General features: G+C 44.0%; 1 protein-coding gene across 1 annotated transcript in view; it reads right to left on the bottom strand.

Moving 5' to 3' along the window:
- The window catches only part of LOC146821914 (pepsin A-like), a 310,154-nt gene that overhangs the window by 149,740 nt on the left and 142,681 nt on the right, over positions 1-17,733 (bottom strand). Inside the window, exon 5 of the mRNA XM_085609935.1 lies at positions 13,789-13,985. Within this exon, the coding sequence (XP_085466061.1) occupies positions 13,789-13,985 (197 nt within the window). The remainder of the gene's footprint in view (positions 1-13,788; positions 13,986-17,733) is intronic.

A 17,733-nucleotide genomic window follows, 5' to 3' on the forward strand; every position in this document is an offset into this window, starting at 1 on the left:
CCAGAACTCCACTCTATCATCCACAAAGTAATGGAAAAACAGAGAGGTTTAATAGAGTCGTGGTGGAATGTGTACAAACAGCCTTCAGATCTAAGTCTTGTGTTTTTCAAGCTATTAAGGGTCTTGTGTGGTCATATCGCACGTCACCTCATGTTGCAACCAACTTCTCTCCATTTGAACTTATGAGAGGCAGAAAAGCGTCTAGTCAAGTGTATCCTTTTTGGATGGTAAAATCTTTTCATCAGGGAAGTGATATGAAATGCTTATGGGAATCTGCATGGAAAACTTCAAGTGAAGTTTGTTCCAAATCTTGTCAATCTTCAAGTAGAAAAGAACCTCACAGATTGTCTATTGGAGACTGGGTTAGAGTCAAAAACCCAGTTTCAGTGAGAAAAGGTTTTACTAAATTTCTTGAGTCACAACAAATTATAGACATATGAAAGAATGCTGTTAAGCTGTCGAATGCTAACTGGTGAAGCACCTCTCGTATTGCTAAGGATCCCTCTTTTTTTTCAAACGTTAGTAAATGCAATCAAAATGTTTCAGGGGGGATGGTGTTAGGAAAAGCACTAGAAATTGTTCTAGACCTCGAAATCTACAAGACTATGTTTAACTTTCAATACTTGCATTTTGCTTCAGCATTATGTGTTACTTTCTCAGTTCTTATTTTTTTTATTGTTCTCCTCTTTCTTTTATACTTTCTTTGTCTACTTCTTCTCTTCTTATGCTTTTCCAAAAGTTGTTTTATTTAAGGGGGAAGTGTGGTGATGTCGTGTTGTTAGATCACTCTTGGAACTCTCATATGTCATTCAGAGTGTTGACAGATTACTGTTGTCCTATGTTCTACCACTGTCAGTTGCCACCTGTGCCTTGGTAACATAAGGGACGGCTCTCTGTACTTCCCAATAAACCTCTACCAACAACTATATCCAGACCATTCATCTCTTCAACAGGTTTAGTGCATTTAGAGAAAATGTCTGGGATGCGTTTAATGCAGGGCTTAGGGGGGAGATAATTAGTTATGCGGGGTTTCATAGGAAGAGACAGAGAGAGGAAATATATCAACTAACAGAAGAGCTGTCTAAATATGAGGAAGATCATATGGTTGAAATTGCTCAAAGACAGGAGGAGCAACAAACTCAACTAGAATTAAAAGTCATAAGAATGAAGGCTAAAATTCATGGAATTTATAATAAAACAGCAGAAATATTCCCAACTCGTGCCAGGGACAACTATGAATATGGTGAGACTACAGGAAAACATTTGGCACTGTGTCTAAAACAAAGCACAGCGGCAAATAACATCTTAAGGTTAAAGAGGAAGGATGGTGAAATGGCTACTGAACCCCAGGAAATATTAAAAATATTTGCAGAATTCTATACAGATCTCTGTACAGTTCTAGGGATAAAAGACTGGCAACAACAGGTATGTGAACGGTTGCAATGCCCCCTATTATACAGGAACAAGAAAAAGATATTACAATAAATGAGGTTACAGAGGCACTTCAGGCAATGGCCTCTGGCAAGGTGACAGGCCCTGACGGGATTTCGATGGAGATCTATAAGGTTCTACAGACAGAGCCAGCCCCCCTTCTACAAGACCTCTTCCTGGACGTACAGCAAAAGGGGATTCCGCCTCCATCCTGGCAGGAGATCAACATAGTCATTTTCCTGAAGAAGGGAAAGGCTCCAGAGGATCCAGCATCATACAGACCTATTTCTCTGATAAACACCGATGAGAAATTATATTTCAAGATCATTGCGCTCAGAATAGGAAAAATAATCGCCTCCCTGGTGAGCCCATGGCAACACGGCTTTATTCCAGGTAGAGGGACAATGGATCATGTCCGACGGGTAATATCTTTATTTGATATAGCGGAAACTTCAGGAGAACCGATGTCCTTGATTCTTTAAGACTCACAGAAAACCTTTGACCATGTCGGGTGGGCATATCTGTGGAATAATTTAAGAACTGATGGTTTTGGCCCACGCATATTAACGGCCCTAAGAGCAATGTGCATACAATCCTATGCCAAAATACAACTGATGGGTAGGGAGTCGGAAAGGGTTGAAATAGCTCGAGGTACAAGACAGGGATGTCCCTGCTCCCCAATCCTCTTTGCTCTTTATATAGATCCTTTAATAAGATCAATGCTAAATGATCAGGCAAATAAACCGATGGCGGTCAGGGGATATAACACTAAAGTGTTAGCTAATGCTGACGATATAGCAGTGGTCACCCCTAACCCACTAGGAGCAATAGAAAGGATTGAAGCCTTGGCCATGGAATTCGGTATGCAGTCGGGCTATGGTTTAAATACCGATAAAACAAAGATTGTGTACTCTAAAACCAGTCTATGCCAGGATCCACGGAGGACGGAGGTAGCCACATACTTAGGGATAAACACAGCTGCTGATGTGGGGTCTACATGAGATATTAACTCAGCCCCTCTCATAAAAAAGATAAGTGGAGATCTAAAAAGAATGGATAATCTACATCTATCTATTATAGGAAGAGGCAACAGCCTCAAGATGATAATGTTTCCTATTTTTTTGTATTTATTTTGATGTATCCCGCTGGAACCTTCCAATATCTTTTTTTTTTTTTAAATAGACGGGATCTTCGCACAATTTATATGAGGCTAAAAGAAGATCAGGAGGTCTTTGAAACTAATGACTTTACCACAAGATCGTGGCGGGTTGGCTGTCCCCAACCTTCTCTATTACTACTGGGCTATAACGCTGCAGCACATTACCTTATTGTTTAAATCTAAAATAGGGGTGGAATCTACCTGGGGAGGCCAGGATAGGGAAACCCCCCTATCCATATATGAGCTAGCCATAGGTGATGCAGCACCAGGGATAATACTTAGGCAGTTGGAAGAGAGCTACTACAAGAAAACGCGCTTTAAACCCCTAAGAGCAGCTTGGAACGTCTGGCGTACGGCCTGCAAGATCTTAAAAATCCCAAAGGTCCAGAGATATTTACTCCTGTGGCCCACTACATGATAATATAGGTAGAAGCTAGGAAAAGGTTGGAATTAATAATCTAGGAGACATTATAATCCATTTGGAGAACTTCAGGAACGGTATGGGATAGATCCCAGATCATTTTATAAATATATACAAATTAGGGAGACAATTAAATCTGTTGTATCACAGCTTACCAGCCTGGCTCGAATCCCGCTGGTAGAATGCCTAGTGTACAGGCAGCCCCATATCAAGGATTTATATTGTATATTGATGAGCGCTAACCCAGATGATATAGCTAGGTCTGAAAGTGTTTGGGCAGACAAGGTGGAGAATCAGGATGTTGACCTGTGTAGATCTTTAATACTGTCTAAAATGATTTTTTTATCTGCCAATCTTAAAGCACAACATTTTAAAATGGCATTTAGATGATATTTTGCACCAGCAAAACTGTATGTGTTGGGAAAAAGGGAAAATCTCTACTGCCCAAGGTGTGGACAGGGCCTCGCAGATATGGTTCACATGTTCTCTGACTGTTGCAAATTGGATATATTGAAACAAGGGATCGAAGCGTTCTTGCATCAAAGTACTGGGCGGACGGTCCCTCTAACTTCAACTTTGATGTTACTTGACTGTGACGAGACCTTACAGCTGGAACTAACCCAAGTATATTTTTGTTTTATGATAACAACAATAGCTTGTATAATGATTGTTTCAAAATGGAAGGATGTGGCTCCTCCCACATATCAGGCGTGGTACGCTAGACTTTTCCATGTGTTTAATTTGGAGGTGGCATTATATAAATGTAAAGGCCGGAGAGCGAAATAAAGAGGTTGTCAGGTGTGGGGGTCCCTCATGGAGCAATAGGGTAAAGAGGAACTACGATCTAATCTGCTTGTTAGCTTTGCCTATCTCTTTTGTGATTTTAAAAATTTTTTTTTATTTTTTTTATTTTTGTCTCGCTTCTCTATTTTCCATTGTATAGTAATCCTATGTTTTGTTTTTTTGGATTAATTGAATTACTGCTTCTCTGAGAAAATAAAAATGAATATAAAAAGAACCACAAAACTTTATGTAGATGAACTTTGGCTATTTGTATTACGTTTACTAAGAGTTAATTTGGGTTACCAACTCTGGCAGGCCCTCAAAAACAGTTACCTCAAGAGACAAAGCAGTCTTTAGTTATTTTTAATGACCTTTATCTCCTTGTGGTAGACTGCTATGAAAGTGGTCCTGATGCAGGGATGCAGAATGCTAAGATTCTCAAGGATGCTGTGGATGTGTTGCAGTCGATGGGGTTGTCCTACAACTACTCCTTGCTCTTGGTGAAGCAATCCTAGTCGCAAGGGTCGACGTCCCTCAAAGTCCTCTTGAGTCTGGGCAGAAGTCCAGTCAACACTGATTTCAAGTCTCAATTCTGAAAATTCCACTTTTAGGAAGTTGGCATTTTCTTGTCCCAACCATTTGGTGCCTTCTGCCTGTGTCCTGGGTCACATGACTGAATGTAGATGGCAGTTGGCCTATGTATATACCTCCCAGACAGTGAGACAAAGAAGGACTAGATGTTGGCAGGATGGGCTATCCTTGCCAGGATGGAAGGGGTGGATCTATTCCTGGCCCCATTTACATTTCAAAGGGCTACCTCCAGAACACTTACAAAGAACGTGACACCCTAGAATGCTTGGAACCTGGGCAGTTGAAGGAAGGAAATTTCCAGAACCACATGTAGGCGATATTATAGATGTTGGCTGGCACTAGGTATAAATATTGGACCCTCAGACCAACTCTTCAGTATACACCTGAACCTGTGGAAGACTTCAGAAGGACTGCATGGTACTTCAAAGGAATGGGTCCACATACTCAGACCTGGTGCCTAGCTAGGTATTGGGGGTTATTTTGATAAATGTGTTTCTGCCCATGAAGTAGTCCTGATGATGCACAGGGTCCCAGAGGAGGATTGGGGGCAAGCCTTTAGAAATACATGATCACTATGGGGAGAGATACCCTTCTTACACTAGGGGTGGGGATCAGATGGGGTATGATCCCATAAAGGCCATTTTGGTCACTAAGCTTGTGCTTACCCCCGAGAAATACCGCATAAGGTTTAGGGGTAGCCAGAAGTTGCGAAGAACTTGAAGAAGAGGGTGGATTTTTTGATTTCTCCAACAAGGAACTGAGTGGTGGGTGAGGGGCAGTAAAGTAAGTGATTTCAATGAGCTCTATGATCTACGTTTGAGACAGTATATGTTCAGTACTTGTTTACAGAGCTGTGCCAACACCTAATTAACAGCAAGCTCACTTCACCTAGGTAACTTGCCCAGTAGATGGATTTCTGGGTCAGCACCAGTGTATCCAAGTAGGTACCGGAGAGTGACTCCAGTATGGGTGGCTCAGTTGCCCCATGCAGAGTGAGCGGGAGGTCAAAGGTGACACAGACAAGCCCGAGAATAAGGTGGGGGAAATGGGTACCCATGCCCCTTCTGAGATACAGAGAGGATGTTGTGGTAGGCGGTGGCACACAATGCCCATTACCAACCTGCTACTTTGAGTGTATCTAGTAAGAACACAAGCAGAGGGACTCCGTCTGCCCTAAGGACCCACCCACTGGTGGGAACTCTACCGATGTGGCTAACGTGGCCTTAGAGGAAATTAGTCCTCAGAGGCAGGTGGTAGAACATGCCCCAGTCTCCCCTAATTGTAAGACAGAGTCAGAGGGTGAGCTTGTGATCCCTGAGGATGGGAGTGATTACTTCCATCAGATCACAGTAAATGAGATCCCTGTCGCTGCTATGAGAGATACTGGTACCAGCCAGACCATGTTAGCTTAAAGGCTGGTTTCTCTAGATCAGTACACCAGACAGGTGTGTCGGGTGACTCAGACCAATGGACTCAACTTTTTCCGCCCTATGGCTCTGGTGTCCCTGGAATGGTGTGGAGAGGTGACCCAGAGGAGGGTCATAGTCAGTCCCCCAGTGCCCATTGACTAGCCTGGGAAATAATTTATCATTGGTGCAGAAAGTCTGGAACGGGCAGCCACCCATGGTGCACTGAAAGCTCAGGTTTCAGGGGAACCACTACCAAACAAAGGGTACAGAGGCCCAGATGGAGGACAGGATGATGAAAGGCTCACCCCTGACCCCTGCTCAGCCTCAGAGTCCAGACCCTGGGCCTGGAAACCAGTCTCAGGCTACCACTCCTTAACTGATGGGAGGGAAAGAGGACAAAGGGTGCCTAACACTTGAGGCTGTTGCCCCCCACTCTGAGAAACCTCAGAGCCTTGGGGACCCTCAGGAGCAAGTAGAGAACACCTTGCCAGCCCCAAAGCTAAAAGTGAAGCCTACCCAAGACCCACGCTTTTAGCCTCCACCTGGCAGTAGATGGCCTGGAGCCTGGCTCCTGACACTGAAAGCTGTTTGTTGCCTCTGTCTGTTGCTGTCCCTTTGGTAACAGTTTTCCTTGGGGTGGGGACATAAGCCTGATCCAAGGGATGGAATGAGCAGCATGGTGGTACTGTCTGCCTACTGAGATGCATCTGTGTGCAAGTTAAGGTTAGAAGCTTCATAGATGGGGTACACAGTGGAGGAGAATGGTTCCTCATGGGTCAGTTTGGTGGCCCAGGAGAAGTTACAATTCTAGGTGTAGTTGGCATTTGTGTATTCCTTCCTTACAGTGAGATAAAGAGGAATTAGATGTTGGCATAATGGGCCATCCTGCCGGGATGGGAGGGGAGGAACAGTTCCCTGTCCCAATTACATTTCAAAGGTCTGTCTAAAGCACACTCATAAAGAACTTGACACCAGTCGTCACCATAAACCGCTTGGGGCCTGGGCAGGGGAAGGTAGGACATTTCCAGAACCAGATGTTGGGAGATAGTCTAGTTTTCCCCACAGCAGCGGGTCCTCCGCTAAGGCGGAGGAGCATCGCCTCCTAAGAAAAATAAAATGATAATAACATAATGTTATTATATTTTTATTTTTACGGTAATGGCCCTGTTGTTTTCTAAGGGGTGGGCGGGGCTAAGCTGTCAGCCAGCAAGGGGAGGAGTGGTATATACACTTATGTGTGCATGACGATTTGGCAGGCCGCCTCGGCCGGCCAAACCATCATGCACACTTGAAAGTTCTCCACCCAGGCTGCATTACAGCCTGGGTGGAGAACGTGCCCAGGCTTCCACTCACTTTCTGAGCACCAAACCACAGCGCTCAGACCAATCATGACGCTGCTATGAGCAGCGTTGTGATTGGCTGGGACAGACTGGGAGCCTGGGTGCTTCCTGTTGCAGCGTCCTCCACGGAAGAAGAACAGAGGAGAGATAGTGGGCAGGTAAGTGCAGTTTTCTTTCTTTTTTTTTAAACACCTCCTCCTGTCTGCCCCAGCCCACCCCACCACCATGGCTCCATAGCAGCCGGCACTGTTTCCACACCCCAGAAGCTGGGACCAGGTGTAAATATTGGGCCCTCAGATCAACTCTTCAGTACACTCTTGGATCTGTGGAAGACTTCTGAATCATGACCTTGTACCTCAGAGGGCTGCCCTGCTGCTTGAGGCCTGCTATGTTTCTCAGAGTACTGCCCTGCTGCTACAAAATGCCGAGACTTTAAGAGAGGATCTTTTTCAGCGGGACTAACATGGTCCCTGTATCTGGCATGTGCTCCATTGTGTTCAACCTAAACATGTGACTTTCCCCAGGTCTAGTACAACTAGATGACTGGGGGTGGCACTGTGTGCTTTTAGGCACTATATCCACCTAAGGCTTTGAAATTCAACATCTCTGGGTATACTGATTGGATGTTTATCATTTTTGACTCATTTTATTTATTAAAGATTACACTATATTTCTAAATTGGTGTCGAATGTGTCTTGTGTTGTGCTTTTGCTTTATTACTGTTTGTGTGCTGCATAAATATTTATCACTGTGTCTCTAACCTCTTCCATGCTCATGACGTCTCCCGGCCGTCATGAGTCATGATGGGCGTGTGCGGACGACGGCCGGGAGACGTCATGACCACGCCCGCGATCGGAACGTCAGCACTGCGGGAGCGCTGCGGCGGAATTTGCGCCGCAGCGAAGAGGTTAAATTAAGCCTAACTGTTTTTGTGTCAGTTTCCTGAGGGTTAAGCATAGGTTAATGTAGAGAGTTGTGTGGTTCACCCTGACAAAGACTGAGGTTGTTGATTGAGAAGGGTTAACAACCCCCTCAACCATTAACCCAAATTCCCAAACAGTTATCACAGTTACAATAAAGATGGATTGTCCAGTTAATAGTTTATATTACTTTACTCCTACTGTAGGAAAAAATACCTTCAAGTGGATATTTTTGAGAACAATTAGATTTCTGAAGCATCCTATTCCTTGAACATGTAGGTGTTTTATAAAATTTCACACCGCTAGAAAGTATTCTTTTTTTACGTGGACTCCTTCTCACTTATTACGAGTGTGTCTGGAAAAAATGTGATGCAAAAAAAAGATTGTAATTTTTGTATCTTTCAGAATCTCTAAGGTACCCTGCTGTGACAATTTTTGTGTTTGTGCATTTTCATTAAACATTCATTATACTTCAACAGATTTGACTTGTGAATCTTTGATTCTAAGTATCCAAAGTTATCAGTGAGACTGTCAGCAACAAATTTGAACATTACTGTTCTGCGAATGAGGTTTCTAGGATGCAATAAGTAGAGTACTACCTCTATTCTGTCTTACTATATCTCAGTACCTCAAATCTGGATGACAAAGGTCTTGAGTTGCTTGTGTTCCAGTTCAGAGAGGACCTGACTTGGCAGTTCGGGATGGACTCGTGCTATTTGACCAGGCATGTTGAGTTGCAGTGGGGTTGAATTGGATGTGTGCCCTTCTCTCACTCTCAGAACTTCGGTCTGGGTCATACGCTGCATTGCTGCTGGGGGTCTGTCTCTTCTCCTGCCCTCATCCGCATATGGGTGACTGCATGACATCATCATCTTGCTACTCATGTAACATGATGGCGCTAGGACCAAGAGTGAGCTCTCCAACGTCTGGGTCCAGAACACTGAGTAGTCTTGCTTCCGAGCCATGTCTCTGGCATCACCTCACATCTGCCCAGTTTCAGGGTCAGGGTTTTGAGGGGCGACTCCTGCACTATGTTGGTGGAGCGTCACCCCACTGACCCAGAGGCAAACGAAAAATAAAATGATCTAATTGCAGATCATTTTATTTTTCATCCTGCCGCTGTCTTGTTCGTGGGGCCACAACAATGCAGCAGGGCGAGGAGGAGTGATGGGCCCTGCTGTCAGTGCACATGATGGTATGGCCGGCAGTTTGAGGCCGACCAAACCATGATGTGCATTGACATCTCTCCAACCCAGCTGTAATGCTGAATGGAGAGATCAGCAGGCACAGGGTTCCATGTCCCGATGGAGCGCTAAACCAGTGCGCTCCATCCAATCCCTATGCTGCTCTCATGGTGAGAAATGCAAAAACAACAATTGATGGACAGAATGCAGAACAATATCATACATTCTCCCCAGTAGATCTGGGCCTAAATCCATCATTTCTTTGTTCACCCTGCCATTTCAATTTGAACCCAGCCATATGCAAATCAGTCTTGACCCTGTGCCCAATGGGAACAGTCCAGCCCGAACTGCCAGGCCAGGTCCTCCCTGGACTGAAAACAAGCCTCCGAGGACCGATTTTGGCACAGTTTCACCCCTCATCAGCCAGGATAGCTTGCCACGTCTGGGTATATCCATCCCACTCAGGGTGACAAATGCAAAAACAACAATTGATGGACAGAATGGAGAACAATGTCATACATTCCCCCTAGTACATAAATCCGGGCCTAAATCCATAATTTTTTTGCTCACCAAGCCATTCCAGTTTGAACCCAGCCATATGCAAATCAGCCTTGACCCTGTGTCCAATGGGAACAGTCCAGCCCGAACTGCCAGGCCAGGTCCTCCCTGGACTGGAAACAAGCATCCTAGGACCAGTTTCGAGGTTTTGTGGGTCCCATGCTCATTACACCACTGGATTCAAGCTAGCCTGGCTGATGAAGGGTGATGCCCTGAAACCGGTACTTTTATGCCAAGATCTTGCCCTTGGGGAATGCAGTGATTACTAGCCAAGGGGCTACCAGGTCATCTCCCATGCTTCCTGCAAAGTGTGGTGTGTAGCTAATCCAGAGAGCAATATTGTGCCCACTCCCAAAATGGCAGAACGCCTCTCTCAGTGTTTGGAGCTTAGTAGCCCCCTCTAGAGGTGTAACTATCTGAGGGCTACACGCCCACTGGATTTCTGGTTTGTCAAATGTTTCCCCCTCTCTGTTCCCAATGCCCACCTTTCTACCAGAAGAAAAGAGCAGTTCCTCTTGGTGTGTCCAGCATTTTCCCTTCAAGGGCTGCTTCCTCTCGGAAGCTTGACTTTGGGCTCACAACATTTTAGGTAACACCTCTTCCAATGGCAGGCCCTTTGTGTTCCTTCCTGAGAGACATTCATACCTGCACCCAAGCAGATCAGAAGGTAGGCTTGTGGCAAGCAACTGTAAACGATCACTGGAAAACTTTGGACAACAGAGTGGCAACTTGCTAAAGTTGCCGTTTACGAAGAGGTTACATTAAATTCAACTGGGACCTCAAAGAAGGTTTAATGCAACAATTCTTTTCATACCTTATACCAATTTTAATAGTCCCATTCAGAAGTTAGCACAGCTGAGTTGTTAGCCTGTAACCCTGTACATGCCAATGGAACTACTAACCTGTAGAAACACATAAAACTCATTTTCCGCTTTTTAATATATAGCACCCTGCCTTAGGGATAGATAGGCCTACTAAGGGGGTTACCTATATATATGAAAAAGGAATGTGTGGACTTGGTCATTACTTTAAATGGCAAAGTCAATTAGCGGTGCAAAACTGCTCTACCAATCCGCAGTGGCAGGCTGGGAGAAATACTTTTGCTTTGTCACACTCATGGTAGAACTATAAGTGCTGCAGTCCACTTACAGACCCTGGGTACCCCTGTTACCACATATTAAGGAGTGCTAAGTAAGTTTACCTATGCCAATTAGGTATAAGGCAATTAAACATATACTTTTAATGGTCAGAGCACATGCACTAAGGCCTGGTAAACAGGGCTCAGTTCATTACAGAGACATTATACCAGCATCTAGTATCCAAAGTGTGGGGCAAACGTGTGGGGGGTGAACCTGCAAAAAGCCTGTTTCCACACAGATGTCTTAAGTCCAGTGCCTCAAATAGAACTAGTGTTCATGCACTGTAATTGATTTGACAGGCCTTTGACCAGGTGTTTATCTGCATGGTGTTCTCTTGTGTCTTTTAACCTGAATGTGTATTCTCAGAACAAAGTCGAGCTGCACTATTTGTGTTGTTCACCCCCTTTTCTTAAAAAAACATGGAGCATTGCTTTCCACACCTGGACAACATTAGAAGGAAGGGACAAGAAATTGGCATAAATGTTTAAAAGTTAATGATTTTCTGTATCAAATCTTGTTTTTTAATTATAAACAGTCATTGTTTTCCAGTACCACAACCATGCCATTTATGGCACACTTCAATGTAGTTGCATTAAGATACTAGCTAATGGCCATATCTATATGTGGGGGGGTGTCTGTCCCCTGTGGTTGCCTGTGGTCTGCTGTAAAACCGCTGCCTTTGAATCAGTAGATCATTCTTTACTCCTGCACTGTCATTACCCTTCTGTGGTTTTTAGGTGTGGTGGGGAGCAGGGAGGAAGGAGAGAAAACAAGGCAACAAGACTAACGTTAGGATCCTGTCTTGAGGGGCTAACTTCTTCCGTCTCTAGAGCGTCAACCACGATACTGAGTTCAATATTGATATTGATACTTAACTTGATAGTTGTGAATGATCCCCTATCTACTAAAATGTTTTCGCATGGGGGATGAAGATAGGCTTTCATTTCATGGTAAACATCCCTAACTCTGTCCTAATTGTTTCTGCTTGAAAGTCCAATATCTTTTTATTAAAAAGATAAAAAGAACAACTACCCTGTAGTTCCATACTATAAGGCATAGCATGCTTTAATAGTAAGGTTGCTTCAGGGACCACTGAGTTAAATAAGGATTACGTGAATAAATTACATTAATTGATACATTCCAATTGTTCCATTCATTTATACATTCATATATTCACTCAATCACCAGTTCATTAATTGATGTACTCAGTTATTCACCCATCAATTGATTCAAATTCATGAAGCTATAAAGAAGAACATCCATTTTAAAAACCCAGGATTGCTTCCTTTGCCAATGCTCGGTTTAATTAGCTCAATTTGGCAACATAAATAAAACACTATCTTAATGAAAAAGAGATTACGTTTGTAATCAAGCAAAGATATTTGTACTGAATTTGGGATAATGTTCTGGGGGATTGTGATCCCTCTCTGCTACTGAGAGTAATGTCAATATTTCACAGAGAAAGAAACGTTTGGTCACTAGTTTCAATCATGCGTTTGCAGGCCACTGTATATGGCCCAGCTGGGCCCAATCCACTTCTTGTATTGGACCTGTGCTCCATCGCCTACTGTCATATTTTTTTACTTTGACCTGGTCTTGCATGACTAGATGTCTGCGGTTGGCCCTTTGATGTTTTAGGGGCCAGTTTTCACCTTAAACTCAGAAAATTAATAACTTAGGTTCTATTGATTGGATTTGTATTATTTTGGAGTCAAACATCTTTTTTTATTGACTCTATTTTTCTAGATTGTAATATTTCTTGTGTTGTGTTTTCACTTTATAACTGTTGGTGTGCTGCATAAATACTTTACACATTGCCTCCGAATTAAACCTAGCTGATTTTGTGCCTAGCTACTAGAGGGTTAGGTCAAGTTAATTTAGTGACTTCTGAGGTTCACCCTTACAGGGATTGCAGCTGTTGCTTGAGCAGGGTAAGCATCCCACTCAACCAGCAACCCAGTTTCTCACACACTTGTATTTACTTTTTAGGAGCAGTAATAATAAAGACATCAGATGTCAGAGAAGCCCATGATGATCTAGATGAGATATCCTGTCAGTTATTAAAATAAGGCTAAATAGCTATACACTTTCATTTGAATATTTAATCTGATTATTATTAGGAAGTTTACCTTCTTTTGTGTATATGTTGCAGCTTTCAAAATGGTAGTCAACGAAGTGTCCTGTATAAACCACAGTCAGAAGCACATCAGAATCTGCTACACTGTTTCTCTTTTCCCCTACCCATGTGGTTCCTTTAGTTCATTTGTGTATTCTGAGAGAACTGCAGGAGACTCCGGTTGGAGATTGGAGGCATTAACACTGTTTCCTATGATACCCCTACAGAGGTGAGTCAGGTGAGAACACCCAATCCCCTTTTCCTCCATAAATTAACTCTCACACCATCTGTAAGTGTAGAGGTGCAAACCAGGGTGCGAGGTGACTTATCATAACTTAATTTATACCCAAAAATCTTAGAAGTATGGGAGTGAGAAATCATGCAATTTGTTTACCTGCAATTATGTTTGAACATTGGAAAAATTATGCAAAATGCAGTTTGGGGTATCACATGTGAGAATTAAATAAGAGGGAATACATTGTATTCAAAAGTCTATCACAATACTGGGAAGGTTGGTGGTTCATGGAGAAAATGTGTTTCATGATATTCTAAACAAACCTGTCGCTGTGAGACAATTTTGGTTTGACTCAGTCGTCCATCCCAAAAAAAAGGCATGATTTCAAAATGGGCTTATGTTTTGGGATACGTGGCATACAGCAAATCTTTCATGGTTGGAAAGTATTCAGAGTGACTTTATGACTGTACTGAAATAAAAAGTGGTCCTTGCAGTTACTTACGAGCTCAGAAAGATGGAAAATAGATCTTGTTTCAGCAAATTCTGATTCCACATGTTGTCAAAGACTGGTGTGGCAGCATCAACTGAAATGCCAGGGTACGCCAGGCCCAAGATCCCATCGAAAGGCATATAAGAAAAGAAATCACTTTCAATCTCTGTGATCCCAAAGGCCTGGGATAAAATAGTAATGTTTCCCACCTAGAAGTAGAAGGACAGTGGTCAGCCATACTCTAAGAAGTTCTGTTTACACATGATAGTGTGAGAGTAAGTGGAAGGATGTTGAAGACTTTAATTTCTATTTTTTTCAACGATGAGGCAAATTTTATGAAAGATATAGATAATATTCAAGCAAGTTGAAGACTTGGCATCACTCTGTGAGGGTCATATACCATGTTTTAAGACCAGTAACCTATTTCATGTATATTTCAAACACGGATAATCTCAAATTAGACATGCTTTCATCTGGCAGTCAGGCTCCTTTGAAAGGAGAAAATAGGGGATCCCATACTAAATACTGTAACTCTTCTATCTTGCAAGATTTTGCCAATCAACTCTAGAGATGTTTGCTCTTGTGAATGAGTGTGACAGCGAGGTAGAAGTTGGAAAAGCAGCATGTGGACTTGTGCCCACACCAACCTCAGAAGTACCATAGGAAACAGGAGAAAAAATTTCAACCAATCTTGAGGCCAATAGAAGGGGGCTCCAGGTCTTACAATAATATTTTATACACTGGCCTAGGTGCAACAAAGGCTGACAAGCACCAGACATGAGATTTAATGCTGTAGCAAACCAGGTATGTACTGTCTGTGATCCTAAGAACAGGTTCATAGGTAGGCAGAGTATGGGAACCTAAAAGAGCTAATTACCTTTCACAATAATTAAGTTAGGAACTAGGTTACTTTTGTGAACCTCAAGTGAATCATATAAAAATAAGTTTAGTCTAGAAAAAGACTGTACGAACACCACTAACATTTGTAGCATTTTCCTTCACCTTTGGAAATAACAAATTGGAGCCTTGCTACACCTTGGCCTTTTCCAGACTTCTTACAAGTCTAGAAGGTCTTCTGTGCTCTGAGATAAGGCCCGTAAAAATGAAATAACATAATTTCTCTGGATCATTACATTCAGCCACTGAAAAAGCAAGAATAGAAATGACTAGAACATTTCGCACCTGACAATAGACTCCGTCATCCTAGGGAGGCGAAGAATCTTAGAGCCACACACATGAGTCAAAAATATAAGTTCAGATTCATTAAACCAAGAGCAGACGTAATCTGTGACCACATTAGGGTAATGAAATTACAGTCACCCTTCGCCATTGCCAGTCTACTTATACAGTATGTAATCTACATGTGGTTGTAGATTTGCCAGTACCTTTCAAATAACTCAGAATGGAGTCTATTTTGAATCAATTATTGAGGCACATCCTCATGTTTAGTAGCTTTGGCTGCGGAAGTAACATATTGCCTAAGGATGACAGTTATTCCTTTTACTATGCAATCAGGGTAGCCAACCAACAGAAAGGCACCTTCCTTCAATTGAAAAAGTCATCTAAGTCTCAAAAGTGCACCATAATGCAAGGTAATTTGTATTTCATCAAGGTATCTGCCAGCTGCATTTTAGGTGGCTAGGTTTTGGTGTTATCTATCTATTTGTTTTTTTGTGTAAGAATTTTTATTGAGTTCTACAACATGGATTATGCAACAGAATATGGGGTGCAACACACCATATTGGGTAAGTACACATATTAATGAAGTACTAAAGGAAGGGAACTTACGCAAGTTGTCTTGATAAGTAATTATGTCTGATTCTGAGGTTCGAACTGCGAAACATATGCAGGTGTGATGGGGGGTAGTTGCAGGGCACCCAACTGGGGTGTAGGGTGGAACTGGGGAAAAGGGTAGCAATGGGGTGGGGCAGCAGCAGGAAGGGTCTAGTGGGGAAGGGGCTTCTGAGTGTGGGTGTATACGTGATCTGAGCAGGGGCTACAATGGTATGCGAGGCATATGGGTACAGGGCCATATGTATGCTCAGGTAAAGGGTCATCAGGGGGTCTCTCGAGTCTACGAAAAAAGGTTCATAGGGCCAGGAAGAGGAGGATGGGGTGTGGGGCGATCTAGGCTCAATGTTAGGTGCCTACCGGTATAGTTGATGGGGAGGTCGTCATTTCCCACGTGTTGCAGGAAGTGGGTGTAAAGGGTGGCCCACTCTGGGGAAATAGGTCAAATCTGCAAGTGGTAAGCGTCCTCATAGTGGAGAGCCTACTTGTTAGATCTGGGGGTCTCTAGTTGGCAGGGTAGGTACCACTGTCCAAGTAGGAACCCTTGCTTCTAGTCAGGGAAAGGGGGATACACTGTTAAGATAACCCCTGCTCACCCTCTAGGTAGCTTGGCCTGAGCAGTCTAGGCTATCAAAGGCAATGTGTAAAGTATTTGTACCAACACTCACAGTAACACAGTGAAAACACCACAGATTTACTCAACACCAGTTTTAGAAAAATAAGGTATCTTTACTAAAAACTTCACAAGACCAAATACTACAGACAAACCAACATATAATTCGAAAAGGTTACTTTAAAGATAGTTCAAGAGCTTGCAGAAAGTACTCCAGGATGTAAAAGTCAGTGTCCTGCACAATGCGACTCTCAATGCACAAAATGCGACACTTTCGTGCCCAACAGTACCTGTAGTTGCGATAAGGTTCCCAAAAGCTATAACAAGGAAGCTTGCAAAGGCGATGCGATACTCCTGAGATCCTGAGGAGGCTTTGCAGCAGCCCTGCTTCACGCAGCAGAGGTGGATGCGCCGGCTCCGATCTGTAAGGGGAGGATGCGATGACTTTGGCCTTCGTTGCGTAGGTTTCTTAGGGAAAAGCTTCACGCACAGGTTCGATGCGACACGCTTCGATGTGACACGATGCGCGGCGCAGTGTTGACTTCCGGCGCCGCAACTCTCGATGCGCCATGGAACGGGACTCTGCGTCGACGCACACGATGACTAGAGACTTTTCACGCACCGGCAGTGGTGCGGCCCGCAAACTGGTTCTGCGACGACCCTCGCAATGTCAGGAATCTTCACGCCTCGGGACGATGCTCGACGCACTCGGCGATGCGGGGACCCTGCGTGTTGCGATGGTGCCGCGATGAAATTTTCCACGCACTCTTGTTCTTGCGACACGCAATCGGATGATGCGTTGGGTACCAGTTACTCTTTTCACGCTTCTGCTTCCCAGCTCCCAAAACACAGCAAAACGACCTCCTGAGGCCCCAAGACTGGGCAAGCACTCCAAGGCAGGTCAGAACTCCCTCAGCAGAGTTCCAGGGGAGCTGGTGGTGAAGTCCTTTTGTTCCTGGGACTTCTTAACAGGGAGCCAGCTCTTCTCAGGCCCTTGGAGATCAGAATCAAAAGAAGGGGACACAGCAAAGTCCTTCCCCTCTCCTTGGCAGCAAAGCAAAACAGCAAGCAGGCAGTCTTCTCCTCTTCAGTCCTTTTCAGCTTTCTCCTTGGCAGAGGTTTCTTCTTAGTTCCAAAGTGATCTAAAGTTTTAGGTGTCTGGGGTCCTCTTCTTATACCCCTCCAAGTCTTTGTCTCTCTTTGTTCCAGTGGGGGGATTCCCCTGCTCAAACCGGTTCCTGGGTGTGCTCTGCTCTGGAGCACCTGGTTCCTTTCAGAGTGAGGGGCAGGGTCGTTAGACGCTCAGCAGGAGGTGGAGCCTTCTTTGTGCCAGCAGAGGCAGAGTCCTCAGCCTGGCCAGCAGGGGGTGGAGCCAGCATTGTGTTTGTCAGGGCAGCCCTATTCAAACCCAGGGACTACTCCTCCCACCCATCTAAAGCAGATCTCCCTATTCACCCTGCTGCTGACTCATCCAGGCTCCTGGAGCCACCTAGCCCATCACATGACACCAGTCAGCCAACCAGCACAGAGGCACACAGGAAGGTTAAACAGGA

This window comes from Triturus cristatus, chromosome 6 (genome assembly GCF_964204655.1).
Source record: "Triturus cristatus chromosome 6, aTriCri1.1, whole genome shotgun sequence".
Taxonomy (NCBI): Eukaryota; Metazoa; Chordata; class Amphibia; order Caudata; family Salamandridae; genus Triturus; species Triturus cristatus.